The sequence below is a fragment of the Colletotrichum gloeosporioides genome (assembly GCF_011800055.1).
Source record: "Colletotrichum gloeosporioides strain Lc1 chromosome Unknown consensus_71, whole genome shotgun sequence".
NCBI classification, from domain to species: Eukaryota; Fungi; Ascomycota; class Sordariomycetes; order Glomerellales; family Glomerellaceae; genus Colletotrichum; species Colletotrichum gloeosporioides.
In genome coordinates this window covers 204,688-232,295 of record NW_025544716.1, presented here as the reverse complement: position 1 = coordinate 232,295, position 27,608 = coordinate 204,688, and the positions used below count along the sequence as shown (strand labels likewise).

General features: G+C 52.1%; 9 protein-coding genes across 9 annotated transcripts in view; 5 read left to right on the top strand and 4 right to left on the bottom strand.

Moving 5' to 3' along the window:
* GCG54_00010254 (uncharacterized protein) overlaps window positions 1-750 on the bottom strand; it is a gene marked incomplete at both ends in the record, with an annotated part of 1,602 nt that extends 852 nt beyond the window's left edge. The window contains one exon of the mRNA XM_045410184.1: window positions 1-750. This exon is cut by the window's left edge and continues 852 nt beyond it. Within this exon, the coding sequence (XP_045260139.1) occupies window positions 1-750 (750 nt within the window).
* Window positions 751-4,992: 4,242 nt separating this feature from the next.
* On the top strand, window positions 4,993-6,417 carry GCG54_00010253 (uncharacterized protein; the record flags this gene model as incomplete). The annotated part of the gene is made up of 3 exons (XM_045410183.1): window positions 4,993-5,332; window positions 5,361-5,664; window positions 5,712-6,417. 3 exons carry the CDS (start codon window positions 4,993-4,995, stop codon window positions 6,415-6,417), a joined length of 1,350 nt encoding a protein of 449 aa, XP_045260138.1.
* A 958-nt stretch (window positions 6,418-7,375) lies between these two features.
* GCG54_00010252 (uncharacterized protein) lies at window positions 7,376-9,244 on the top strand (the record flags this gene model as incomplete). The annotated part of the gene is made up of 1 exon (XM_045410182.1): window positions 7,376-9,244. One exon carries the CDS (start codon window positions 7,376-7,378, stop codon window positions 9,242-9,244), a length of 1,869 nt encoding a protein of 622 aa, XP_045260137.1.
* A 161-nt stretch (window positions 9,245-9,405) lies between these two features.
* GCG54_00010251 (putative alcohol acetyltransferase FCK4) lies at window positions 9,406-11,215 on the bottom strand (the record flags this gene model as incomplete). The annotated part of the gene is made up of 2 exons (XM_045410181.1): window positions 9,406-10,289; window positions 11,137-11,215. The coding sequence occupies 2 exons, from the start codon at window positions 11,213-11,215 to the stop codon at window positions 9,406-9,408; spliced, it is 963 nt and encodes a 320-aa protein (XP_045260136.1).
* Window positions 11,216-11,907: 692 nt separating this feature from the next.
* On the top strand, window positions 11,908-16,098 carry GCG54_00010250 (uncharacterized protein; the record flags this gene model as incomplete). The annotated part of the gene is made up of 1 exon (XM_045410180.1): window positions 11,908-16,098. The coding sequence occupies one exon, from the start codon at window positions 11,908-11,910 to the stop codon at window positions 16,096-16,098; it is 4,191 nt and encodes a 1,396-aa protein (XP_045260135.1).
* An 817-nt stretch (window positions 16,099-16,915) lies between these two features.
* Window positions 16,916-17,166, bottom strand: GCG54_00010249 (uncharacterized protein; the record flags this gene model as incomplete). The annotated part of the gene is made up of 2 exons (XM_045410179.1): window positions 16,916-16,939; window positions 17,005-17,166. The coding sequence occupies 2 exons, from the start codon at window positions 17,164-17,166 to the stop codon at window positions 16,916-16,918; spliced, it is 186 nt and encodes a 61-aa protein (XP_045260134.1).
* Window positions 17,167-18,415: 1,249 nt separating this feature from the next.
* On the top strand, window positions 18,416-21,679 carry GCG54_00010248 (uncharacterized protein; the record flags this gene model as incomplete). Its single annotated transcript, XM_045410178.1, is given in 3 exon segments — window positions 18,416-19,036; window positions 20,238-21,639; window positions 21,654-21,679. The coding sequence occupies 3 exon segments, from the start codon at window positions 18,416-18,418 to the stop codon at window positions 21,677-21,679; spliced, it is 2,049 nt and encodes a 682-aa protein (XP_045260133.1).
* A 1,001-nt stretch (window positions 21,680-22,680) lies between these two features.
* Window positions 22,681-24,212, top strand: GCG54_00010247 (uncharacterized protein; the record flags this gene model as incomplete). The annotated part of the gene is made up of 2 exons (XM_045410177.1): window positions 22,681-24,072; window positions 24,168-24,212. The coding sequence occupies 2 exons, from the start codon at window positions 22,681-22,683 to the stop codon at window positions 24,210-24,212; spliced, it is 1,437 nt and encodes a 478-aa protein (XP_045260132.1).
* A 963-nt stretch (window positions 24,213-25,175) lies between these two features.
* On the bottom strand, window positions 25,176-26,311 carry GCG54_00010246 (Aquaporin-1; the record flags this gene model as incomplete). Its single annotated transcript, XM_045410176.1, has 2 exons — window positions 25,176-25,769; window positions 25,829-26,311. Coding segments are annotated over 2 exons (1,077 nt in total), but the record flags the coding sequence as incomplete, so codon positions are not given.
* Between the last annotated feature and the right edge of the window lie 1,297 nt (window positions 26,312-27,608).

Below are 27,608 nucleotides of genomic sequence, written 5' to 3'. Positions count from 1 at the left end.
CCCCCCATCCCTGCTATTAAGGTCCACCCCCAGAGTCTTGACAAGATGAGTCATGACAGGCTCATTTCCCACCAAAGCGGCGGTGTGGATTGCGGCAACACGTTCCTCTTCCTTATCAGTACGTCTGTCAGGTCCATCATAGAATTTCTGGATCGCGTCTCGGACATGATACCCCAAACTTTTGTGGTCGAATTCAGGCCATCTTCCGGATGATTTAGACACCCACATGTTGTCATGAGAAGCTCCAGCGGATAGAAGCAATTTAGCAACCGAAGAATGGCTATGACAGATTGCCAAGTGAAGAGGTGTCCAAGTCGGGTAGTTCCCTAAAGCTGGAGGGGACTTGCTCAAAGGGTCCTGAGCAAAGAGAGGCAGACATTCGCAGCAGAACCTCGCGGGCACTTCGAGATCAACCTTTTCAGCGAGAAGCCACTCGACAACGTGATAGTGCCCATTTCTTGCAGCGACATGCAGCGGAGTGGCCCAGCCAGCGTCTTCGGGCGTGCGGCAAGCATCAACCCGGAGGCACTCTTCCTTCAGAATTGCTTTCCACCTTGACACTACCCAATCTGATGGGCTGGTGAGGGGGAAAATGCCGCCGAAGGTCGCGCCAAAGAGTTTTGCCAACTTCAGTGTTGCAAGATTCCCTGCATCGGCGGCAAGAAAGGTGATTTCGCGGAGTCGCTTCTTGACTGCGTGCTGATAAACTTTGGGCTCGCAAACTTGATGTGTTTTGTGATTGACTCGCATAGAGCTACGAGAGCCCTTTCATCGTCGACATATTCGGCGATGTGCATCCAAGTCTCAACTGCAATGCGGTTGGCTGCCATTGCGCCCCGTACGAGTGACGCTGGTGGTTGTGCTAGAGTTTGGTTAACCTCAGGTACGAGACAAGATGTGGATGCGATTCTGAATGGCTCACAAGGATATGTTGATACGGATTTCCAGTTTGAAAATAGGTGTTGGCGGACCTTTGATTGAGAGAAATATCATGCCCGTTCTATGAGGTGTCTGTGTTACAGCGGGTTTGCTTTCCTTTTTCCCACTTAAAGAAGCAGGAAATAGGACGGCACCGCGTGAAGGACGCGTCCATTGCTGCGAGCGCGTCGCGCGTCGCGTCGCGATAATTTGCGCTGAGACAGAAAGGCTTTTACATGCCATCCGCACAACAAAAAGCGCAGATTATTCAAGTCAAGTTGTATTGGTTGCGAATGAACAAGCACATATCACGGTTGATATTCCGACTTTGCTGGTTCAGGAGATACGTATCGGGGTACGGCGGCTGTACTTACGGGCCAGTCGCCTCCACAGCCGGCGAAGTGGGGCCGTCGCCCACGATGTCGTCAGTGGTCACTGGATGATGCGGTTGGCAAAGGGACATAAATCCCAGCACCCTTCAGTGCCCCAATTATTTTGAGTCGAGTATACTATCTAATATTTGTTAGTTTCTGTTCAGTGTCACTTCGGGGAGCGTCCTTCCTGTTCTTTCGTGGTTCTAATTGGCGTCATCTGGAGCTGTTTTACCAACCTCTTTTGAGTTAAAAACTCCATTTAGTACCTCGATCAAAAGCATCGTATCGCGCGCGCTGAACCCGTACGGAAACAGCGAATTCTGACCCTCGTATGTAGGCTAGAACTGCCTAACAGCTTTAACCCAGCGTTGAAGAACAGGCTAGCGCTAGCTATTACACAAGAGTAGGGCTACAGAAGAGTGGACTGAAACGAGACGGGTGTATATGCTTAAACTGCATAGCAAAAACAACATTTCCAGTAAAACGGGAAACATGTTTCATTACCAAGCTTAGTCGCTACGAGGCCCAAATCTTTCTGAAATCTTCCGAGCCCGCCGCGGTAGCGACGACCATGTTCCGTTTTTGATCTTCTCTCGCATCTTAGGATCTGCCTCCTTTTTCTTGCTATATTCCATCTTGTATCCAACGATGTATCCACACTTGTGCAGCAAGCCTTCAGGGTTTGTCCAGTCGGTTTCATTATCGTACCCTCCATGTCGACCTAAGAGCCGTAAAATCTCAATCAACCCGTCAGCATTGTCAATCAATCTCTGTGGAGGATCGGCGCCCCAGTTACCCTCTCCAATATCACGGTTCATTCCCAGATCATCTAGAACTTGATCCAAGGGCTCTTTCAAGACTGCTCTCCGCCGCTCACTGTTGCAGACCGAAGCCCCATTCTGCAGCAGGAAGTCGACAGTAGGAGCCGAGCTGTTCCATGTTCTGTGGGGCTTCCAGCAGATGTGACGGCATGATCTGAGAATTGCTTTCAAGGCAGTTGTGGCTGCATTGTTGCTCTTTGTTTCATAGTGACAGCACCTAGTCATCGCCCCCGGGGCGCTGATATTGAGATCAGTAATCTTGATGTATTTTAAATTGGAGTCGATGTCAAAGTCACCGTCTTCGCACATCTGAAAAAGCCCTTCAAGGAGAATATTTAGCAGTTCTCCAGGTGATACTTGTTGCGGCGCAGTTTCCACTGTTAAACGTGCTGCCATCAGAAAGGCCACCCGTTCAAGACCGACCTGTTCCGGTCCAACTCTGTCGTTCATGTAGAAACCTTTCCATTTATCAATAAGTCGCGTTGACAATGCAGAAGGTGCCCTTATACGATCAAGGGACCAGTACACTGTTTCATGATACCACTCCCAGACCGGAGAGCTGCGCTTTATCAACTCAACAGCTAATGCAGGATGCCTGAATTCGAATGCAGTAACAAGAGGAGGATACACAGAAGTACGAACGCGATCACTCTTGCTTGATGCCACGAGAAAGCGAACAACGCGAAAACTGGTAGAGTGCGCAGAACGAAACAGCGCATGCTCGCCGAAATTGCCTGCCTCCGTTTTGATACCAACACCCATTTTATGTCTCAGGCGACGAATAATGGCTCGGTTGTCTTTCGCTGCAGCGGTGTGAATCGCGGGCACATCTTGGTTGGCACCCCTCAAACAATGGCGTTCCCTCTCAACGCATGGTGCCCGAATGCGAAGCAGCTTACGACGAAATCATCCGCTGGTATTACTTCAATGTAGTCGCAAAAGAAATTCTTGTATCGCCGCTTGATCTTACACAGACCTGAATACAGCCGTTTTGGGGCCGGGTCGACCTTACAAAGGGCATCCGCCCCAGCGTTGAGTAGTCGATGAGCAACATTGGTGCGTCCCTGGCATATGGCGTAATGCAGCGGCGTCCAGATCAGAACACTTCTGTCTTTTTCTCGATCGAATTCGGCGTCACCCTCGGTGTAAAATTCGCAATGCAGACATCCAGGTACCTCAATACTGACATTCTTCGAGAGAAGCCAGTTGACGACATTCATGTGACCACCCGCTGCAACAAAGTGCAGCGGTGTTCCCCAGCATATCTTCCTTCGAGGTGCTTCAGGTATATTAGTTTGAGAGCCTTTCAAATGGAGTTTGTGAATGACATCAATCTTTGCACCACATTCATATGCAAACTCAAGGCCAGCTAGATCACCGCAGCGCGCTGCTTGGGCGGGCAAGTTGGGCCTACTTCGAACAGCGGCTCGAACTAGATATGGCGTGAAAATTATGTGGAATCGCCGGTTGACTTGAGCTAGAGATGCTAGGTCAACCAACTTGATTGCTGATAGCTCTGGTATGAGGTAGCATAATTCCGTGGGAAGGGCAGATAGCGATGGCGGGTTCTGACACGACACCCTGATTCGACGGCACATGTGTATGAATGTGGGGGGCGCTATGACAAAACGTAGTCGATTAAGTAGAGGCATCTGGAGGGAACCTCTCTAACTGATGTTGACTTCATCTATGCTGCCTGCGGGTCTGATAAAGTCGGGTGATGTTACATTGTCAGTCCTTCGACAAGTATCAGTACATGATGACTGAGTACCCGGTTAGCACGATTCAACCTTGAGAACAGAGCATACCACCGCAAAGGGACTTCAAACATCTTTTCCATAAGAATCACTTCATGTTGTCCTTTTACCGCGTGGTGGAGGAAATGCAACACTCTAGAGTGCCGATGCGTATCTTGACGAATAGTACGACGAATAGATCTGAGAGTTCGAGAAAATGGCACTTCTTGATGCAGAAGTGTTTGGTTTCGTATTTGCTAACGAGTACCGAGGGCGCAGGTAAAAATAAAAGAAATGACACTCGCATGTGACGCAATAATTTTGAGCAAACTTCAGGGAGGTTAGCTCATATTTCTCCTTTGAGTCAGAATGAAATAAGAGACCATACGCCTTGTTGGAAGGGGCCTTTGCGGGTGTGATATGCCTTTTCCAGAGCATACGGGACAGATTTGGAGGGAAAATACTCGTTACGGCCACACAAGTATTATCGCCACTGGTTAACTCTGATCAAATTAAAATATTCACATTTTCAAAGAAATGAGCAAAACGACGTACCTCATCACAGCTGCACTTTAGATTACCACATCTTTCAAAAATTACTAAGGGCGCTTAGCGATCCAGCTCCCTTGCGTCTCGAGCAACACAGACTAAGCCGCATCTTCAACCGACAGGTCACGACTGCATATTCCGAGACTCAATCGTAGCATATCTTTGAAAGGCAGTACTCATGATGCAGTTCATCTGATCAGAACTGAAAGAAACTATGTAGCACATGAGTTTCAATAGTATTTCTGTGCTACGTTGGGAAGAGGAAGAAAATGGCCGATCAACGGTTGTCATCGAGAAAAATGATTAAAATTCATTCAGCGCGACATGAAATTTCGTCGCTATCATGTCTTAGTGTTATATATTCAGGAACAGTTGCAAGGAAGAACGTCCCCGTTCTCCTCGCACCTGTTCTCTCTGTCATCCCTAGTTTCTATTGCATTGTGGCCTATCTTCTCTACTCTTCAACTAAAGCAGTTTCGTCCTGCCTTCCATTCTTCTGATATCTTGACGTAACGCTCTAGAAGCTACCCACATTCAGCTGGAGAAGCACCGATTTAGCCGGCCATTCCGTCCGTCCTCTTTTCTAGTATTGGAATGGATCTACGAATTCTCCTCGCCGTGTTCTTCGTAAGCATAGTTAGTGCAAGAAACATTTCTGGTCTCTATCAAGGCCCTGTCGACTTTGATTGGGACCCCAAAGCCCCCCCTCTGTGGACTATCCGTCCTGAGGATCGACATATGTTTTTCAATAACAAGACAGCTTTTCTTGAGAAACGTTCTGGAGACCCCTGCTCGAGCAGAGATCACCATGCTCTGAAAATGTACCACCAGTACTTCGAAGCAGATTGTAAGGCAAAGTATCACATTCAATCAGACGGTACATGCGAAAGATGGTCGGATGTTGAGACAAAATGCGGCAGCTTTTGTCAAATTCGTTAGTATCAACCCAACGTGCCTTTGAGATTCTGAGAATAACAAGTGGCTGACTCTGGTGTGCGTAGGCACATACTTCGAATGGGCCGAGGAACGACCATTCCCCCATTCTGATTGTCACGCACCAGTCGAGTGTTCCATGAAAGAAAGTGAATCAACATCCGTTGGTTGGAGTGTCAGCGTCACCCCGAAAGTCGGCAAACTATTCAAGGCTGGAATATCTGGCGGGTGGTCAGAGAGTTGGAGCACTGCATACGGTCGCACCTGGACCGTCAAGTTGGATAAAGGCCAGTGTGGCTACTTTACGTTTGTTCCCGTGAGGAAGGTGGTCTGGTAAGATATTTGAACTTTTCAATATCTGACTGATCTCCGCTAAACAGTCTACTCAGTGGTACATTGTCAATGTGTGTCGAGAGATCGATGTCCTTCCCTGGGCCTCCTTATTTCAAAGCTTGGTGCGACAAGGGGAAAGACGAAACAGAACATCAAGGGAATGCTTGCATTGATGAGTTGTGGCTGATCAATGGCGAGTCCGGCAAACAGGTTCCGGATGGTGCCATCATATTTGTCTACACTGACTGTAGAACACGCGAGCCTCTGCCTATGAACAAACAGGATCCTATCTACTCTTCCCCTGGTGTTGCCCTCGATGGTAAATCCATTGACAGCATTCAACAAGCCTGGGTTTGGAACTCGTGCGAGATTATCGACATTGAAGGGTCAGGTAACAAAAAATTGATCATTAGAGGTTCGGGTTTTCCTGATGAGAAGATTGGAGAGAACGGGGAGGCCTTGACAAGGGATGTTGTGAAGAAGTGCGATGTCTATGTGATTATGGGAGCCTACATACCCAAAGACGTCAAATTCCATTTCTATGCAAGAGGCAGGCCAAACGATCCGCCCGGGGATCGAGGGGCTACATGGCAGTACACAGCGACCGTCCATCCGAATACCAGACCGGGTTGCATCGGAGAGTTCCTGATGGATATTGGAGCCACAAGGCAGGATAAATGTATTGGAGAAGCAGCGCCTCAGGAGAAGAGAGGGGTTGAACGGGATGTGAAGCAACACTCGTGGGTCGCGTAGCCGAGTCATTGATAGCCTATCCATCTATTGGAATCTTCATTTCACGGGCGATTTTGAGACCCAAGAAACCAAGCAGTATTTGATTCTTAGACAAGGGTCTGAAGCTGGTTCTGTTTGCCCATGGCAGTGTTAGTAAGAATGTAAGGGCTCTGGACCGGTTGGGCGTTTGAATTGTAGTTCTGTCTACCGTCTGAAGTTAGGCGGGCTTGTTTATCTGAGTTGGTATCGGCGGCTACCGGTGTATGGCTGAGGGACACCTTGATGACTAGCCCATTCATAACGTCCATCTAAGTTGGAAAATGACACAAAGTACCTCCAGCGACCTTTCGCAACTCGCAACCAGATGTCTAGACCTGCAATCACAATCTCCACCAAAGAACCTTTAACAACGTTTGGACTGGATGTAATCTGAATGTCAAGGTTCTAATTTGACGCTTGATACGAGTTATGTGAGAAGCACTGTCGAACCTCCGTCGCTAGTGATAATTTTTGAACCTGACATTTTAAGGTGGGTCAAACGAGGACTTTGAGACCAAGCCTCTGCTTCTGATGTCTGCAGGCACCCAACATGTGGCACAGAAACTGAATCACACTTGCCCTCACTCATGCGGTCTCTATAACAAATTTGCATGCGGAAGTGCTGGCTTAAAATTGAGCCGCAGGCCTAGCCACTATGCTGTGTTTGTTGTATTTAATGTCAAGTCTAAGTCTCCCGCGAAAATATTGAGTTTGGGGTCGAGTCCGCCTGCGAGGTAGGTTTCGTGAGTTATCTCCAAAAGCTAGTGAAGATCCACTGGACCCGTTGCCATCACGGTTGCTGATTTTCTCTCAAAGGGTTTCCCCTTCATGCCATTCGAGTATAAAATGCTAGCGGTGCGAGAATTGCATGCCGTCGTTTCTCCAGGCAAGACTCCCCTACCTCCCTTCTTGCTCGCTACATTGTGGCTCAACAATAGACATGGATACGGCAAGGCTTACCGCGGCAACTTTTGCCTCCCTACCTTCAGAGCTTCTCAGTATGATCGGCAATTTCCTCGACAACACGCACGACCTTTCGAATCTCGCTCGTATCAATCACACGTTCTACCGCGTCTTCAATCGTTTGCTGTATAAGGCCGCCGTCAAGGACCACCATCCAGGCCCGACAATCGAAGCAGCGAGCAACGGGAACCTCGGAACTCTAAAGCTCGCAGCTGAACACGGCGCCTATCTTGACTACCATCATGTCAAGCCGCTCACAGCAGATGAAATCGCGGCGAAGAGTATAAGATACCGATTGTCTCCACGCGCCCGCTGGGGGGCACCCCTCCACTTCGCCATTATCTACGGCCATCAGCATATCGTTGAATGGTTGATGTCCAAAGACGTCGAAATCGAGGCTCCGGCGCGACTTTACTGCGGGTGCGAGAACCCTCACAACATCCTCGATTACCACAGATGTTTCCGCGACCGCTACGATAACAGTGTCATGGTCTGGACACCGTTGCATTACGCTATTTGCCATAGGCAGACTGAGATCGCACATATCCTACTTTCGGCTGGCTCGTCGCCGCTTTGCACGGTTCCCCCGCGGCCAGAGTCATGGCCACCTGGGCTGGAAATTCTTGAGGAGCTGTACTCGGATCGTCCGACAAGAATCCGTCACAGATGTATGAATGGTTTTACCTATAGCAACACTTGTGCTCTTTATTGGGGAAGAAATGTTTGCATCACGGCGCTCGATACGGCAGTGGCGACCGGAGATAAGTCAATCGTCACGCGCCTCATAAAGGATATCGGAATGGATCCAAACCGTCTGAGGGGCGGCGCTCACAGCAGCGTTTTCCAATATTCGGCAACATGTGGTGATGAGTCAATGATTGACCATCTCGTCTCACTCGGGGCTGATCCGAGGCTGCTTCTGAAAGCAGATTGGGACTATGACAAGTTCCCTATCAACATCGCTTTTTGCATGCACCATGCATCCGCTGCTTCCAAGTTGGTAGAATGTGGCACGCCGATATGGTCTAGGGAGGACGTGTGGGATTATGACATCGACTCTTTCGAAAAGGTCGAGAAGCCGATTGCTCTCTTAACCGAGGTACTTGCAGGCTGGGATTATGAGTCTCCTCGTACGAATACGCGGTTCTGTGGACTTACAGAAAAGTGCTGCGACCACGACGAGCACGAAATCGCAGCAAAGAAAAAGGCATTTCTCAAGCTCGCGCAGCGCACAGTCGAGGAAGTCCCCCACGAAGTATCAACCGACGAACTGAAGGATATTCTGACGCGAGGACTCATCGCTATGTTTGATCACGCAGACTTCTGCGATGAAGACTTTTCTGAATACGCCAGGATCATCAAACCTGCTCTGGAAGAAGGTGCAATTGGTGAATTCCGGCAATCGACACTTTCTCTCTTGGTAAACCACAAAACAAGAGACTATGAGTTTGCTCAAATGCATGGCATCACGTTTCTGTTGGACGACCAATGGTTTGGTGAGCCTATCACACATATCGACAATAGACTGATGAAGAGAACCTTGGACAGGGCGGTGAGAAAAATTCCATGGCTAGACGACGACGGCTATGCCATTTTGACAAATACAGATTGCCTGATCAGAACAATGGAACTTTTGAGAGTGCACGGAGCTTGGAAGGACGCCCGAGAACAACCTGGAAGAATTTCCACGGAGGAAAAGAGCTCCTGGAGCCTTGCTGGCACCATAGTGAAGGGCGAGAAGTGCTCGGAGCTCTCTGGTCAATGGAACAAGCTCAGGTCCGACGAGTTGAAGATTATCCCCTCAAAGTTTCGGCACATCTTCACAAAGGTCAGATGGGAATCTTAGTAACGAAAGGTGATACAAGCATTGGAACGGTGGCTCTGAATATGGGAGAATGATCTTGGATTGATGGTACAGGACTTCCGGGAGGACGATGTGGATTTCACATAGCACAAAAACGCTCCTGATGGATGGGTATAAGAGCCTAAGGCGGATATCAGAAGAGATCAGGTAGATAGTGGTTTACGGCTGGCAATCTCTGGCAACCAGGCGTCCAGATCTGCAATCACGCCCTCAACTAAAGAACCTTCGACAACGGAATTGTTCCAGCATAGCGTGACCGTGATCTCTCCCCCAACGACACCTGCCATGTTGGCACTGAGCCCAGGACCCAAGACCGATGCTGACTGGGAGAACACCGCCCGCGTCATCTTCCAGCTCCCATTCCCTCCGTCGATGGCGCCCAGGTTGCTGAGCTCCCAGCTGTTGCTCCGTTCCTGACCGTCCTTCTGGCGAAAGAAGTCGTGAAAGTCGCTGACGTATTTCAGCATGGATCCTGGGTCGTCGTGTGGCAGACTCGCGAGCTTGTCGTTCATGGTAGACTTGACGGAGGCGGCGACTTCCCAAATGGCATCTTCGTATTCTTTGCCTGACGATGAGCGGAGCTTGGTGACGAGAGCAGACGGGATTGGATGGTCTCCTGATGTCACGAGCACGAGCATCTGGTTTTTTGCGTCAAAGGCTGAACCGGCGGGCAGGTACCGTCTCAGACTGATGGGGGAGCAGGGCTCAAACGTCGGTGCCTCGGACTCTGGGATCCGTCGGGATGCGGATGCGACGATGAGGGCGTGAAGTAGCGGCGTCAGCGTCACGGAATGGCTTCGTGCCACAGCGAGCAGCTTCGTCGCAAGCGCTGCAGGAATCCGTAGGATGTGGGTGCTGGTCTCGTTTGGCTGCGCAAGATCGATCGGGCGCGCTTTCCAAGGTCGAACAGCGGGTTTGCTCTTCAGCCAAGAAGGGCCAAAGGCGTCCCAAAGAGTGCCCAGGAAGAATGTCCAGCTGAGTCGCGAGTCGACGAGTTCATGTTGCGGTGACGGTAACACAGGCGGTTCTGGAAACGCGATCGTCTATCCTTCCAGGCCTGGAATGTCTTTCATGGGATTGCCCAGCGCTTCGAGGAGCCTTTGATGGAAGATGGAGCCGCTGGTGCCGTCGCTAATGGCATGGTGGAAAGCGTAGACGATCTCAACCTCGGATGGCTTCTCTTCGCCATTGGAAATTGGGATGACGGAGACTCTCCACGGAGGGCGCTGCTCGATATCTGGCCATAGCTGGGAATGCTGGTATGAAAGATGTTTGCTCAGGGCAGCGTCCACTTCGTCTGGCCGCGAAGACCCGAACAACTGGATATGTTCCGACAGATCGACATGCGGGATATGAACAAAGCTTGTGCTTTGTTTGTCTTGATCGATAATTCCGACCCGCAACATGGGCTGCTCCAGGACGACTTGTGCAACAGCCCGCTGGAGATTATCTCTCAGGGTGGCATTGTCAGTGCCAGGTGGGACCGCGTACCGGCCCGTGACGGAGACACAGTGATAGAGATTCAGAGAGTGGCGTGCCGTGGAGTATCTCTCCCTGCAGTAGCAGACGTCAGAGGCTGTCGCAATGCATTGGAGATGTCTGTGGCGCCTACATGTAGCCACATGGCCGGGCCACTGTGGGTTGAGGCTTCATGGCTGGCAACGTGGAGAGGTCTTTCAAGCTCTCAAGTTGCAGACAACGGGGGTTGGACCCTGAGTTGTATTGCTAAAAATGAACAGCAGGGAGGTTGAGTCGCGATTGGTCCAAGCTCACGCAGTGTCAATAAAAACAGGCGTGGACATCCCTCCGTTTTATCGCGCTGATGATCACAAAGCTCTTGTGCACGGGCATTGTTGATGCAAGGGGTCCCTGACTGAGAGAGGCATAGCTTCCTGTTGTGCCGTCTTCATATTGATCCTGATGCAGGGGGCAGTCGGCCTCCGGGTCTCTCATGACGCGCAATCTTCCAATGTTCGCTTGAGATATGAGCTGCAATGAGTTGTGGAGGCCTCTCCTTTCCAGCTGAAGACTAGGGCATAGCCATGGTTTGCAGACATGGTTCGGATCCTACGGAACAAAGAAGGAAAAGGCAGCCGTTGCAGAAGGTGAACAGGAAAACAACCAAACGGTCATGGCGTTTCTCAACGGTTTGCACCGTTTTGAAAATCGGCCATCAGGGTCCAGAACTCAGGAACCGCATGCACGAGCCCCACTTACACCGGCAGCTTCCGATTAGTCATTTCCGAAATGGTTCTTCCGCGCCGAGATTTGGGAGGGGCCGTGTGGGGTTTAGCTCAGGGAGGAAAGAGGTCCCACGGTGGCCCACGCCTACCCAGGGGAGCACCCCCCGGTCGCTGCTTAGTGGGAGACGCGGTTCATCACTTTCGCTCTCCGTCCCAAATAATTATCCTTCTCCTTTTGCGCGATCAATATTCCCCTGATGACTGCGAATCGCCGCGACGAACATGACCTCGACCGAATCATAGCATACCCGCGACTTGATTTTTCATCTTTCACGTCGCGTCAACTGTGTTTGACGCGACTTGTCGCCGAATCGCATCGCATCGCAAAACCATGCAGCTTCCCGCTGCTTGACGCCTTACACCACCGAAAACCAACGAACGTGGCCCCAAGATATATCCGCCATGGACCACGATAAAGCTGCACCGGGTCAGTTCGGGGCGCGACCGAACCGCCGTGCTTCAACCCAATTGACTATCGACCAAGAGGGCCGCAAGCCGCTGTTCTCTAAGCCGTCGCGCGAGACGCTGAACCCAAGAGACACTGCCCCGGCAGCGTCAGGAACAACAAACCGATATGGCTTCTCCCCCACGAACGCGCGCCCACCTTCTCGCGCAGCTGGCATTCCCCGACCTCCAAGCTCTGCCTCGATGCGACCACCTTCGCGAGCTGCTGCTGCCGCCATCCCCCGACCCTCAAGTTCGATGTCCCAGACGCCGTCAGTCGGTTCCAACCATTCGGCTGATGTTGCTTCGCCTGGATCCCGACTTCCCCGCCCCAAATCTACAATTGGAGTCTTCGCCAAGGGCAAGGTTCCTTCCGTAGCCGATGTTTGGGCGTTGGCGGGAGAAGAAGACCGACCCAGCCCCAGCCCTCTTGAGAGAACGCGCAGAACGTCTCCTGCCGTCGACGCTTCCCCGAGCCCTGCGCCGCGCCCTTTCCACAACAGACAGGTCGCTGAAGAGGCCAAAGTTCGACAGAATCTTAACAAGGAGCCCAACGACTTCGGCCGCACCCGACCCCTCTCCAGGTTGTCCAGCGACTCACTGCGCGACAGCTACGTAGCCCGCTATGGTGGATACAGCGGAAGTCCGGCGTCGCAGAGCGGCTCTAGCTCCGGTAGTTTCACCCGCCGACTGAGCCAGTACGAACGCGAGATGGCCGAGTCGCCCAGCGCTGCCCGCCAGCCAGAAAACCTCTTCGGCAACACAAGAGTCGGGCCTTACATCGCGGACACCGGCCGAACACTAGCAAGGAAGACGAGCAACAGCAGTCTGAACGGCGGTCCCGGGCTTGGGAGGCGCACGAGTAACAGCAGCTTGAACGGAGGCCAGACACTCGGGAAGCGAACGAGCAACTCGAGCTTGAATGGCACCAGCCCAAACCTGGGTAGGAAGACAAGCTACGGCAGTTTGGGTAGCAGCCCTGGTGCTAGGGCGTTTGCCAAGAGCTCAGTCCCGGAAGGTTGGATCAAGCATCTTCTCGATGAGGACGACAAGGGCATCAAGAGAACACCCAAACCGGACTGGGAAGTTGCTGCCAATACGCCACTGCCTTCCGTTGAAGCACTCGAACCGACGCCCCCAACTTCGCGACCGGGCTCCACGAACCCTGAGGCGCGATCGCCGGAGAAGAGCTTCGCTTGGCAGCTGGATGCCGACTTCACTGCCGGAGACCTTCAGATCTCGGACAGCCCGCGCATTAGAATTAGCGGCTCTGGATACGACGATGCCTCCAATCGACGATTCTCGAACGGCAGCGCATACGCAGAAGAGCCCGAATCAAGCCCTTTCCGGAGGGAAGCATCTGCGGGACCCCTCTCATCACGGGCAGCGCGGACCAACAGTAAGATTGACGAGATTCGCCAACGTGAAGAGAAGGCAAACGAGCAGTTGGCAGAGCTGCGCAGGAGCCAATCGAGGGGAAGGAACACCCGACTGGAGGAGATTCGTGAGAGAGAGGCCGAGGCTGAGGAGGAGCTGGCCAAGACGAAAGCCCAAACACGCTCATACTACCCTACACCCGACGAGGATGATCTCGCGCCGCCTGTCAGGGAACATCCCCGACCGAAAAACTCCAAACTCGATACCATCCGAGCTCGAGAGGCAGAGTCTGTGTCGAAGAAAGCTTTGGCTGAAAGCCGTTTGGAAGAGATTCGAGAGCGGAACTCAATGTCCAGAGAGTTCTCGCCAGAGGCCGAACGAGTCGACAAAGAGTCAACACCTATCCGAGAGAGCAAGAGAGAAGCCTGGCAGCCTACGAAACAGGACGAAGGCGAACACATTGCAAACACCCCTGTCACTATCTACAAAAATGCCGGCGTGCCCAGAGAGACAAAGTCGGAGGCGAAATTGGCGAGCCCGAAGTCGCCCGCCCGACCTCAATTGCAGCACACCCGAACAGACTCAAGAGATCTGCTGCAAAGGCTCGCCAGAGCTGCTAGTAGTAGCCCAGCCGGAAGCCCAGCGCCCGAGACAGTCAAGCCTCAAGTAGCAACCGACGAAAAGACCGAGAAAGATACCCAACCGAATACCATCAAGCACGACGAGGAGAGACCAACATCACGGACAGTAAACCCGGCTAGGACCATTGAGAGACTTCGAGAGGGTTTTGCGGAGGATATTGAGCGTAGCTCTGAGGACAGGCTTGCGGGGCGAGAGCCGAAGGAAGCCATCAAGAAAGTGGTCGCCGAGCCGTTGGCCAAGGAGAAGCAGACGACGGAGGTGATCGAGGAAAAGGAGACAAAGGATCAGCCATCCGCCGAGACAGCGCCGGTCGAGGAGGTACCGAAGAAGACAGAGGACCTGAAGAAGGCTGAGGAACCCGCCAGAAAGCCATACGTCCCTCGTCGCAGAAGCGAAGATCGTCCCAAGACATCGGATTCGGAAAAGGCAGAAGTCACGAGACGTAACCGTAACGACACTCTGAAGAAGCTGGACCCAACTCCCAAGTCGGATGAGGCCTCAAGCAGCTCAAAAGACGAGCCCAAAAACATCGAGGCTGAGCGGCCAGTGTCTGCTGGTCTGCGCCGTGTACGACGCCAACGCTCGACTGAATCTTCTAAGGACAGCAGGAAGAGCATGGCGTCCTCCGATGGCGATCCGACAGACCGTATCGAGCAGGAGATCATGCTGTTTGCGCCCACAGACGGCCAATCTGAACGTGGCTCTACCAGACCGCCATCGATCGAGCCTGATTCTGAGGAGGATAAGGACCTCCTCGCTGAGGAAACTCCTCGCCCGCTCAAGACGGATCCACTTTCTCTCCCTACCCCAAAGGTTACAGGCGCATACGTGGACACTCCCGCAACGGTTCGGGTCGACAAGGTGCAGGAGAAGGAGCTCAAGTCAGCCATCAAGTCTGAAGCCAGACCTTCTACGAGCCATGGCCGAGCATCAAGCAGACGGAACTCCCGCGTTTCTTTGAGAGGACGATCAATCTCCAATGCCAACGCATCCGAATCTGAATCGAGCGAGCAGAAGGAGCAAGACACCGCAGGCACGACCACGACCTCTGTGCTCCGCCGGCGTAAATCCACATCTAGACCTCGACGACCGTTGATGAACTCGGTGAAGCCACCCACCGTGAAGGACGACCTTTTGGAGCTTCAGCGCCGCCATCAAATCGAGGACTCGACTTTGGACGACTTGGAGGAAATGTTTAACTTGCAGAAGCCTCTGCCCCCCGATTTCGAGACCGAGGAGACGGTGGAGAGCATGCTTGACGAGATTAACGAGAAGCGTGAGGAAATTGCGAACAGCGCCAACCTCAGCAGTGACGAACGTGACCACACGATGCAGCAGATCGACAGAATGACCAAGACCCTCACAGATGGGCTTCGAAGCATTCGCTCTGCCAAGCAGGGTATCGAACGCCTGGAGGACAAGGTCTCTCACGCCGACCCTACGTACAACGAGAACAAGATCAGCGAGATGGAGAAGATGATCGCGATGGTGCAAGATCAGCAGGCAAAGGGGGCCGCATCCCAGCAATCCGCCGTCACTCAGAAGACTGCAGCCCACCCCAGCGTCTCTTCCGATGAGAAGGTCAACGTCATTCAGCTTCCCATCCCCCAACTCATGCACCGCAACCCTCTGCGCATCACCTTCCTCGGCTTGCTCGTCATCATCAGCGCAGTCTGGTACGCTGCTGAGTCGGCCATGTGTGAGCTCTACTGCCGCCCGACGACTTGCTCATCAACGCCTTGCGTCTGGTCGGCCACGGATCCTACCTGGGGCTACGCGATTCCTGTCAAGATCGACGAGTGGACCACGAACGGCTGGGGCCGCCAAGTCGCCAACCAGCTCGCTGAAGACGCCTCAGACCTCTTGGCCGACCTCGAGGACTACCTTACCGGCACGGACATCGCGACCATCGACATTCGAACTCTCGATTTCTGGGAAAAGCGCCAGCTTCGCCGCCGTCTGCGCAAGAAGGGTCTCGTTAAGCGGCCGGAGGAGTCGCCGGAGGACAAGGCGAGATGGGACGCATGGCACGAGGCGCGTGTGGCGAGGGAGAGGGTGCAGGACGCGAGGGAGATGGGGTACGATATCAGCGATGAGGAAGAGAGCATGGGCGGCGACGAGAGGGTGTGAGGATGTAATTACATGCGCCCTCTGGCTGTGGTTGTACTATACACTGTGTAAATAACACGAAATAGCTTGCTTTCGCGGGATAGCACGCTGGATAGGGCCTTGAGGAGGAGAGAACTCCTTCGGTAATTAAATCATTGCAATCATGCTGCTTTGTTGTTCTCGTGTTCCACTCTGATGGGTTGTTAGGCTCTTTGTTGGGTCGAGCTGGGTGCGTTCATGCGACCATGTTCAACCGGTCGAGCCACCCACCCACATTGCTGAAAAATCATACCGACGCTCTCATATAGCGACGATGAAACTCGGGTTAGCGATCTCCTGGCGGACTACGGCGTCTTCTCACTCCCGAAGCCATGGTTACGGGTCCTCTTGGCTTGCGACGATGCCGTCGATCGGCGGTGTGCGGAGCCCCGGTCCCAGTCGGCTCGGCATCCCACCCCCAAGATGCCCACCCGCCGGACTGATTAAATGCGCCGGCGGAGATTGACAACTGAAGTCTCCGTGCTCCATCGAATAGCCGTAGAAGAGTTGGGGGTTGGGTTTTGGGGTTCGTGGTGTTCGTGGAGTTCGTCTTGTCATTTGGAGTTCAGACAAACTAGGGTTCCAATCATCATGCCAACTCTGGTGCACAGGGCTCGATTCACGCTGTAATGTTTTGGCTTTGACTTGGTTTTTGATTGATGTTTGCTATGCTATGCAGCTCTGTTCAGACCTTAAAGCCAAGTTCCCTCTTGAACACCAACGATAGGACGGATCCAAAGTAGCCAACACATATCCGTCTTGCCAAATTGTCTCACCGACCTAACGTACGATGTGACATTTATTTGGGGCATCCAGTGGGGCACTTGGATGTCTTATTAGCCACAAAGTCGATCCAACTAATGTTGGTATGGACAGTTCTCGACTTACGCAAGAAGCCTGGCAGTTGCCGACGTAGCTGCAGCAGCTGGGTCCAGAGGGTCTGACGGGGCCCTTCTGGCGGGCGAGGATGTTGCCCTCGTTGACGTTGGAAGAGGGCACGGCGAGGGCCATGGAGGCGAAGGCGGCGACGAAGATGTACTTGATCTGCATTTTGACGATTTTTGGTGTCGAAAGACAAAGACTGTGAATGAAGACTGGTTATAGAAATTGTTTGATGGTGTGAGTTGTGTGATGCCAGAGTTGAAAGTCGACTGAAGGCGAACTTCTTCCTCTCTTTATACAGCTGTCCGGACTCTTCGGCATGCGCATTTCTTGTCAACAAGGAGAAGGATCATAGACACGATACAAAAGTCCGTTGCTACAAATAGCCCCATGAGTTGATTTCTGAGGGAACGATGGGTCCTGCGCGTCGGTATCCCACAGTGAGCATGGACGGACAATATGATAGAGTTCGGTTGCAACTCCACGTGAAGTCTCGGCTACCTTGCCATGAATCATACATCGCTTAGTTTCTACCCATTGGCAGGCAACTATTTAACCAGAGTTGTGTCTTGGGCGAAGAACTCTAAATCTCGTGTTTTCTAGTCCGGAGTGTAGCGCTGTACGAGTTTGCCTTTTAGGGATGTTGTCATTTCGGACACATCGATACCGCTCCTGAGTATAGACTTTCTGCGTGTAGTATGTGAATGTCCAAGAGTTCTAGGCGAGGATTTGTGTCGGGATTTAAGACGAACTGCATGCAGACTATCGTTTCTATGTTATCAACTCGCAGACAAGATGTCCAAAAGCCGCAAAACTCCGCTCAAAAGAAATTCACTGTAATTTGCCGACTTTTAAAATGGAAACTCATTTTTGATGTATAACCTATCTGCGCTGAAGTGTCAAACACTCCCGCTAACCTGAAGCGCCGCGGCGCTGGCTCCGGACGCGGGCCCACCATGCCGGTCCATGCCTCCACAAATCGGGACGGCTGCCCGGGAGATGTCTCGGGCAGAATTTTTCTCCATGTGGAACTTGGCGGCTCGAAGATTGTCTACTGGATCATTCATTCCAAGCACAGTCTCGGCAACCACCCTCGAATTCCAATCAAGACGTTGCTTGGGTGAAAATGGGCAGTTCTGCATTCCAGTCCAGACGCATGACGTGTTTTCCAAGACATGGCGGATGAACCGCCAACATTAGCAATGAACACTCAGAATAGAACCTACCTCACGACTTTTCTTTCCTTCCATTGCCAAACGTGATTCAGCCCTCTCCAACAGTCTGACGTACACCTTCTGGTCGCAAGCACGTCGAGGTTTCTTCGTTTGGAACGGCTCTCTCTTTTGACGTCTGAGTTGGCCAGCCGACACATCTTTTCAGCCGCCATCGCATCCAAGCACTCAATCAAAGGGATACGATGTCAGTTCAAAGTCTCCCTGACGAAATCTGGCTCCAGATCGCCGAGCACCTTGACTCGACCCCAAACATCGCCGCTCTATGCCGTGTCAACCGTAGGCTTTGCGGCATCCTGCAGAGAGACCTTTTCCGCGACGCCATCGACAGAGATCTTCCCGAGATCACGACTACCGCTGCGGCCAATGGCCAGCTTGAGGTGCTGAAGACAGCCGCGGCCTTCGGCGCCGACCTTGGCCGTGTGCGCCCCGTCGAGCCGTCTGTCGAATTACTGGCCAGCTTCGAACAGTTCGGAATTGACTCTTTTTACTCGACTACATGCTGGGGCACGCCACTTCATCTTGCTGCCAGACACGGTCACATGCACGTGGTGAAGTGGTTGATCGAGCACGGCGTCAACATCAATGCGCCGGCGCGATATCTCTGTCACTGCGTCTCGAATCAGCAAAGCACTCAATGGACAATGACAAAGAAAATCTTCAGCCAGCGTATTGCGTGGACGCCACTGCATCATGCGCTTTGTGGAGGGAATGGTGAGATTGCGCGGTATCTCATTTTGGCTGGTGCTTCGTATTCTATGGTGGTGCCAGCTACATCGCCATCCTGGCCGGACTTTGACTTTGATGTCGATGACGATGACGAATATGACGAGCCGGAGGAGACGTTCCCTGTCTATTGTGCACCTCAAGTGGTACGCGAACACAAACCAAAGCCTCCTGGCAGATGGACCACGGGAATTGCGCGTTTCTTCCGTCGATTTGTTGGAGGCTCAAACACCACCCAGTGTGCCAGCTGAGACGGCGTTTTATGCCAGAGAAAGATTGTGGAAGTCCGTTCTTGGAATTTTCTGTGCGAACCTTATAAAGTAGCCCCCCTTCCTTCTCGGTGCCTGTCCCAGAGTCTCATAGGGTGCTCAACTGGTCAATTGAGTAGAGGTGTGAGCGGCTGTCAGGGGTCACAGGTTGGGAGCCCGGGAGAAGATGTTTTTTTCTTATTTCTTTCGTTTCTGGTCACGCTCTTTAGAAGTTGCTGGTTGCGCTTAGGCGTTCTTAGTGTTTACTCTGAAATTCTCAAACAGCGATTTGGTCTGTTTGGTGACTTTTTACTCTTTTTCTTCTCGCAGACGTATGTAATTATCATTTTGAGGTCGTTGGACCCAAGTCCAAATGGGCACTCACCTCACCGGGCTTAGAATGGATCTCCTCAGACTCTAGCAATACTGATCAATTGCTTGAACTTAACATTGCAATCGGCGATTTTTACAGTACTAGGTCATAGTTCGAATTCAAGTTTGGGTGATTGAGCTCAGCTGGGACGTTTGAGAAGGATGCAACAACTTGGTATTCTCGGATGCAGTATCTGTTATCTGTTACGTGAGGCGTCAAGTTTGTGATGCACTTCGGCGGGCTCCACATTTCGAGGGGATCCCAGGCGCCAGGGGTGTTGTTGGTGTTGGCGTTGGCAACACGTGTTGGTAGCAAACGCGCTCGAGAAAAAAACTCCTTTCCTACTTGCCCTTGACCTACTAACCTGAGACGCATGGCGACAGAGGCGGTCAGTGGACTACGAGTTGCGACCCGGCTCATGAGTCTTTGTTGATATTATACAATTAGGCCTTTTGAGTATCACTTGGCAGCGATAGGCGTTCGCCTCAGACAAGAGCAGATGCCATTTCACTCTGTGTACTGGTTTCTTTGATCTCCAAATTGCTCGTCTTCATCTCCTTCTCTTTCTTCTTCAAATAATTCATCTATTACTCGACACGGAACATTAGTAGGGAGCTGTGAGAACCACTCGTTCTATGCATCTGATTCGACATCAAGCAGACCGTAAGCTCTTCATATGGAAGTACCTCTTGCGTGGGGCTGCCAGCTAATCAAATCTCCAGGACCGGAGAACGCCTTGGTCAAGGACCTGAGGATACAATGTCTGTAGCCAGCAAAGCCAGTCCGGAAATCTGGCTCGAGATTGGTTATTACGTTGACTCATTTCACGGGCTGGCCGCTCTCGCACGGGTCAATCGAATGCTGTACAGAATATTCCAAGTCGAACTATACTGTAAAGCCGTCGGAGAGTCATGTTCGGAAATCACAGTGCTTGCTGCTGCCAAGGGCAATCTGGATACTCTCAAAGTCGCTGCGGCATTCGGTGCGGACATGAACAGAGTCTACGCCACCCCATCCCCGATGTGGAACCGCGACGGAAGCCGAGAACCGATTAGAATCCCCATCGAGCAGTGTTGGGCAACCCCACTGCATCTTGCTGTTCAACATGGACACGAAGAAGTTGTCAGATGGCTTGTGCACGTGCAGAAAGTCAAGGTCAACTCTCCTGGTCGGTTCCTATGTCCATGCATGCCTGCAATCGTTTACCTTGGCAGTAATTTCAATGGGCCAAGAAATAGCATTGGAGCATGGTCGTCGTATCCTGTCTGGACGCCTCTACATCTTGCCATTTGTCAGAACCATGCGTCTATAGCGCGCGAGCTTCTTGAGAATGGCGGCTCCCACGACACACTCATCGCTCGTGAAAACCTACCCCCCTTCGAAAATGGGGCTTGGAAGGTGTTTTCAGTCCCTGATCAGCCTTACTGGCCACAAATGTACGCGAGGGATCACTGGAAATCAGTACGAAATGTCAAACTACCCCATATTGCCGCGCTGTCAGGGTCGGAGGCCATCATGACACTTGTCGTTAGAGACTTTGGCGGAGATGTTAATGCGGCGGATGCGTCTGCCGCAACACCACTTCACTACGCCATCATCGAAAAGGACGGAATGATGATTCGTCATCTTCTATCATTGGGTGCGGACCCAGATTGTCAACAGAATTATTTCCAGCATAGCGTGCCAACGGGCGGCATGCGTTGGGGCGCGCTTGATTTTGCTCTCCGATTTGAGCCAAGACTGGCAAGCATGCTCCTTGAACATGGGGCTTCGGTGTGGAATCCAAGTCCTAGGTCTGGACCCATTGAATCTTCTTTGAAGAACATCATCTGCTATCACGATGCCAACGCTGTTCCTCTGGATCTCCGCCTTCTTCTCCGACTCACACGAGAACAAGAACGTCGACGAAGTTTGAGCACCTGGGCTGCTTTCGAATTCCGTCTCGCCGAGGAAGAGATTCAGGCTACGTTTTTTCGAGCCTGCCAATCTCTCGCTTTCGGTATACAAGACCTTGAAGCCTTCGTTGATGATGGAGAGCTGGAGCTTGGAAGCACGCCAATGAGTAAGGCATTGCAGTTACAACTCAGTCTGCCGCCACATAAAATCAAGAGGGTCACCGCAGCCAGTAAAGATTGGGAACTGGTAAAATTCGACACATCAAAAAATTCGCTTGCATCACTGGCTTTGTGTTTGACGGTAAGGGTCATACGACCCCATCATAATGCATATACTACTGTCCGTTGGCTTCTCGAGAAGGGTGCGGCCCCAACTATAGAGTTGCAAGGAGGTGACGAGATTTCTATTCTCGCAGTTCTGCTGAAACAGGTTGATAAAAGCTGGGTTGCGCACCTCAATGAGCCACCTATCAACTGGGAACAAAACCCGCTTCGCGATATAGCACGTACCATCGTTCTTCTCCGAGACCGAGGCGCTTGGTCACTTGGGCGAAACGAACACACAGCCAAAAGTCTGAAAAGGGAGTTTCGACATGCCCTAGATCGTCTGTTTCCTCATGACATCCGAGCCAAAAGCTTTAGTGTCCACGATGCGCTGACAAGGGCGGTATCTCAGTTTGAGCAGGATTGTGGAATGTACATGGCGTAAATCTAGCATCTACTGCCCTTAGTGGAATCCAGTATTGATTATTTAGTTTGAACGATATTTTTGGTTATGGACTGAAACCAAGGGGAATTGAGGATTCATTAGTTTAAGAAGAACAGTGCAGTCGTAATTTACGAAGGTCAAATCAAGACCACGAACTTAGTTATGAGGCCAAATTTGATCCCGAGTAACATTCCAGTTAAATCAGGTAATCATTAATTGCAAGTAACAGTAGAATGCGAAACCAAAAGTGATGTTGAGGAAGACCGCCAACAGCGAGACCTAAGGTAGGTACTGGCAAGGAAGACCACTCGCTGCCAGGCGCTGCCGAGTGTCTGCCAGATGGCAGACCCCTGACAAGCTTCTATGTCCCTCGCGTTAAGATTATCTGTTTCTCATACCATCTTCGACGCTCATCACAAGATACCTACCTTTACAGCGTGAGTGACAGCCGGGGCGACCATCCAATCAAGCAACCAGATACTGATCAACAGCCCAGAACATGCCTGGAGCTATGGCTCTTCCGGCCGAGACGTGGCTACAAGTCGCGCAATTCAGCGAGCGACACGACTTGGCCGCGTTGGTGCGCACCAACCGTCGACTGCACAGCCTCATCAATCGGGAGCTCTACCACACCGCCATGGAGGAGAATCTGTACCCTCTCACCCTCGGCGCTGTGAAAGCCGGGAACCTGGATACTTTGAAGGTCGCAGCGGCGTACGGCGCGGACCTTGACGTAGCCTTCCCTCAACCCTTCTGCGACCAGGTGCTGGGCATTTGGGATAGAGCCCACCATATTGACCGGGGGCCGGACATGGATGAAGAAGACAAAGAGCACGACTGGGCTTGGGCTGCTCCGCTACACGTTGCAGTCATGCAAGGCCGACACGAAATCGTTGAGTGGCTCATAGAGCAAGGCGTTAACCTCGAGAATCCTGGGCGACATATCTGCGGATGCCTCCCTATTCTCCATCGGCCTGTCCCCCCACTTGGGAAAAACGACCCGCAGTTGTGCGAATTTCCTGCGTGGACACCGCTGCACTACGCGATATGTCATACACAGACGTCAATTGCACGCCTTCTGCTCGCCGCTGGTGCTTGCTCTACGGAATTGGTTGTCCCGCCCGAGTCCGCCAAGTCTCTTTCGTGGGCCACCCGCGCACTGAGTGACGTAGACGAGATGCGAACCGAATCACTTGAACTATCACTCGATGATTATCGTTTCTATATACAGGCCACCTCGGCACTTCATGTTGCCGCGTATGCCGGAAATCACACTTTGCTATCGGATCTAATCAACAATCATGGCATGGATGTTGATATCAAGGACCGGTCGGATTCAACGCCTCTTCACTACGCAATCGCTGCCTCAGACGCAGCCACGGCAAACTACCTTGTGTCTTTAGGAGCAAATCCGGATCATCGGGTCCAAGTCTGTGGCGATGCATTTGACTGGGCAAGTACCTTCCAGCAACCTTATTTGGCAATGCAAATTCTTGCCGTTAAAGGCTCGCCTTGGTTTGAGGATTCCGAGCGGATAAAACGGCCCAGGCTAAAGACGATAACATCTTCATTGAACTCCAACCTCGAATTGGAACACCAAAACTTCGCAAACGCGTCAGAAATCTTCCGGAAGACTATTCCAACAATCATTCGACGCACCCGGGAGACTCATGTCCCCGGCGCAGGATTTCCAGACCTCGACATGGAGCTCGCAATCGCCTTTTTGCACGCTTGCCCCGCAGCAAGTCTCTCGGATGCAGATCTGCACTTCCTCCTCGAGACCAGCAGTATCAGTCTTGACATGGAACTGATACCGGAAATGGTTGCTGAGGATTTACATCTGCTGCACAGTCTTAGTTACAAATTTCTGATCACCGTGTGCAGGGACCGTGTAAACGAAAGCCGCTGCACTCTCCGACAGTTAGCCTTATGCCTGGTTGCCATCGAATTTCCTCTGAAATCGATTCAACACCGGCATCTTTTCAGCCGCAGATTCGAATATCTCCTGAATACACCTGGAACAAGATCTGAATTGGTCTGGAACAACGCGAGTTTATCCCCGTTGACTTGCTTGTTCGACAGGATGGCAAAGACAGTGAGGCGGTTGGCTGATGGATCATACCTTGTTGTAACATCCTTTAAAGAGCTGGATATATGCCCTGCCATCAGGATTCTTGGACAGGCAGGTGAATGGTTCCCCTTGGCAAAACGAGCATAGAGAAGAAGCTTTTTGTCCTGGAAAGGTTTTACGTAGCAGTCTCAGACCTCGCAGAAGCAGGGAAGAGGTGGGAAAACTCCGTGATAGAAGTAATGGCAAGTGAGGTACGAGAAACGTGGGAGTCAGAAGAGATGATAGAATTAATTAGTAGGATAGAAGTGGATCGTTCAGACGCGGAGTAAATTGGAGGTTCTTCTATGCTTGCAAGCTTGCACAGCCGTATGTGGTAGCGCACAAGAGCGAACAATGATGCGGGAAGCTTGCATCTGATGCCTGCAGTATTATTGGCAACGCCTCGCCACGTGTTAAGTCATATCGAAAGCAATATGGATCCTGTCGGATGTCGCACAGCTTGCATCAAGGGCAAAAAACGTTGCAAAAGCCTAATCATTGGTTCAAGCCAGCGTGTCACAAGCTATCAAACGTGGCTCTGGTAAGTAGCCGTTTTTCGAACTAGGCACTTAGTGCCCTGCATTCATCTCATTTCGAGGTGACACTGAATCGGTCACGATCTTCGATGGATCGAAGTGCATGATTGGTTGAGATTTCTATGACATGGATATAACAGCGAATGAATTGCAACCCGAACCACCATCCTGTGCCCCTCCTCAAGTACCTATCCCCATATTTCAAAAGCGTACAATCTATGTAGCAGATATTTGTCGCTGCCATTAGCAGGTCAATAGCACATGTCCATTGCCTTCTACCATGGTTGTGTCACACGATTAAAGCTGTCAGCCCGGACAAGCCATTGTGATGATCGTGTGATCAGATACTCATGGCTGGCCGTGGCCGCCCTCCAAGGGCGAGGCCACCTCAAAGCCAGAGTCCCTAGGTGCCAGCGGAGGTCGCTGGTCAACGGGCTTCTGGGCCTTCTCCATGTCATCGTCCTGTCCGGGGTTCGCCGTCTGGTACTCGAGCCACTTGAACATGGCGTAGACCAGGAAGGACAGGATAGCACCGGCGAAGGGGCCGATCCAGTAGATCCAGTGGTAGTTGACAAAGCCGGCGATCACGGCAGGCCCGAAGGAGCGAGCAGGGTTTATCGATGTTCCGGTCCAGTTTGTGGCGGTGATGTGCGCGATGAACACCGAGATTCCGACGCCGATGGGGGCCAGGAAGGTCGCGCGGTGCTTCTCGACGGCGAGGAAGTACACCGTCAGGACCAGCTGGGCGGTGAGGAGCATCTCGATGAAGAAGCCCTGGGCGACGGTGGCGCCGTTGCCAAGCGTATTGTTGACCAGGAGGGGCCCGGGGAGAACGCCGTAGACGACGGCGGAGGCGGCGATGCTGGCTGCGAGCTGGGCGGGGATAATGCAGAGCCCTGCGAGGGGCTTCACAGCACCGACGAGCAGGAGACCTAGAGTGACCTGGATGGGTGTTAGTATGATGAGGGGGGAGAAGGTTGAGAGGAGTTGGGGAGACATACCGCAGGGTTGAACATGCCACCACTAACGCGGTAGAAGATCCACACGTTGACGGCAATAGCAGTACCGAAGGAAGAAGCGATGTACATCAAGCTGGCCGGAGAGAGAGGAGCGGAGGAGTCATCGGGAGAGTTGGTGACAAGGGCGGTCTGCGCTCCGATGAAGGAGAGCAGGAGGAACATGAATGTTCCACAGAACTCGCCGAGGACGACCACGATGAGGTTGCGGGAGGGCAGATTGTATGGGTAGCCTCTCTTGGCTGGGGTCACCTGGGTGGCATGTACCGCGTCAACGGCCTGCTTCACCGGGTTGTGGGAGGTCGGAGCAGTCATGGTTGAGATGGCTGAGGGATATCTTGATGAAGATAGAGACTCAAAGAGTGCGATAGTGATGTTGGTGTCGAGATTGCGATGATGATTCGAATGGGATAACAGCCTTTCCAGCGAGTAGTCCTTCCCATATAAATATCCGTCGTGATGGCTGGGTCTGGTTTTCAGGAGGCGATGGATATCACTTGTCACGATGGACTACAGCAACATCTGAGGAGGCGACTGCTCTCGCCATCGCCATCCGACGAGGGTATCGGAAGACAGGCATCCAGCTTCGTCGTTAGGCGCCCGTCGACGGCAATCTCAAAACGGGGCAAGAGCTTCCCCCTAGAGTCTCGCCATCGACGAAAGAAACGACTGACAGGCATCTTGGTCCAATCTTGGGCATCAAAGTACATGTCGTGATAACCCGGTGCGGCGATCGTATCGAGAGGTGAGAGTATCTCGTGGTAGGTGGTTGGCTGGCTCGTGACTTGGCGGGAGGACTGTCACATCCGACAAAGGGTGAGGCCCTTTGACATCAGGTTGACAACGGCATTGTCTGACAGGCATCAAGCATCATGTGTCGGCATGCCGTGTTAGGTAGTGCTTGAGCCTGTACGTCTTTCGTCCGTAGTGGTGATCTTGTCCTACAGTGTTACCCATCGGCTGGTGGACAGCCACGATGTCAGGCATCAAACTGCGTGTCTCGCTCTCAATTATTGCCTCTACCGTTTCGAATGCATGATTAATCCGGAATGTGGGTAGGAAAAGGGCCCCCAAATGTTGGGCTCGAATCCTGTATGTCTTGGTATTTCCTTGCCTGTGTAGATCGTTACAGCCGTTCCAGTCCCTCTCAACGGACGAGGTGCTCCGATCACAGGCTTCAATCACCTTTTTTCCCGATGCCATGCTTCACAGTGAACTACTGCACTCGATGATGCCCGTTTGCTTGAATACCGGCATGCCCAGTACTGCATGTCTTGCCATCGTATGTTTTGCGTTGAGCTTCTCACAGAATTGAAGCCCGTGAGTGGTAGGCGCCTCCGATGACACGCTTGCGTCTGCATGTCCTGCTACTGCACGGAGGGCTGCTCCTATTCGTCAGACGCACACGTGCAGCGGGATCGCCCTCTGGGATGGTGTCGAAGACACAAAAGTTATGCCAGTTCAACCCATAATTGCTGCCAGTGACTTCATCGGAAGAACCGAAAGCCCAACATTGGATGAGGTTGGTTTCAAGATTTTCCCAGATGGATGTGTCTTTCACCTACCACCAGCATGGGCTAGAGCCGAGGTGGTGGTCGTGAGAGAAAGGGTAAGCAGCATGTCTATCCCTTGAAGAACTGGGTATCTCCTGGCAATTCAGTCAAGGGAGTCATCAGTCTGATGGACCATTATTCGCTTTTGCCATGACCTACTTCGCTGTGCATACGCGATCGGGATGCCTTTGCACCTTGCGGACGTCAATGTG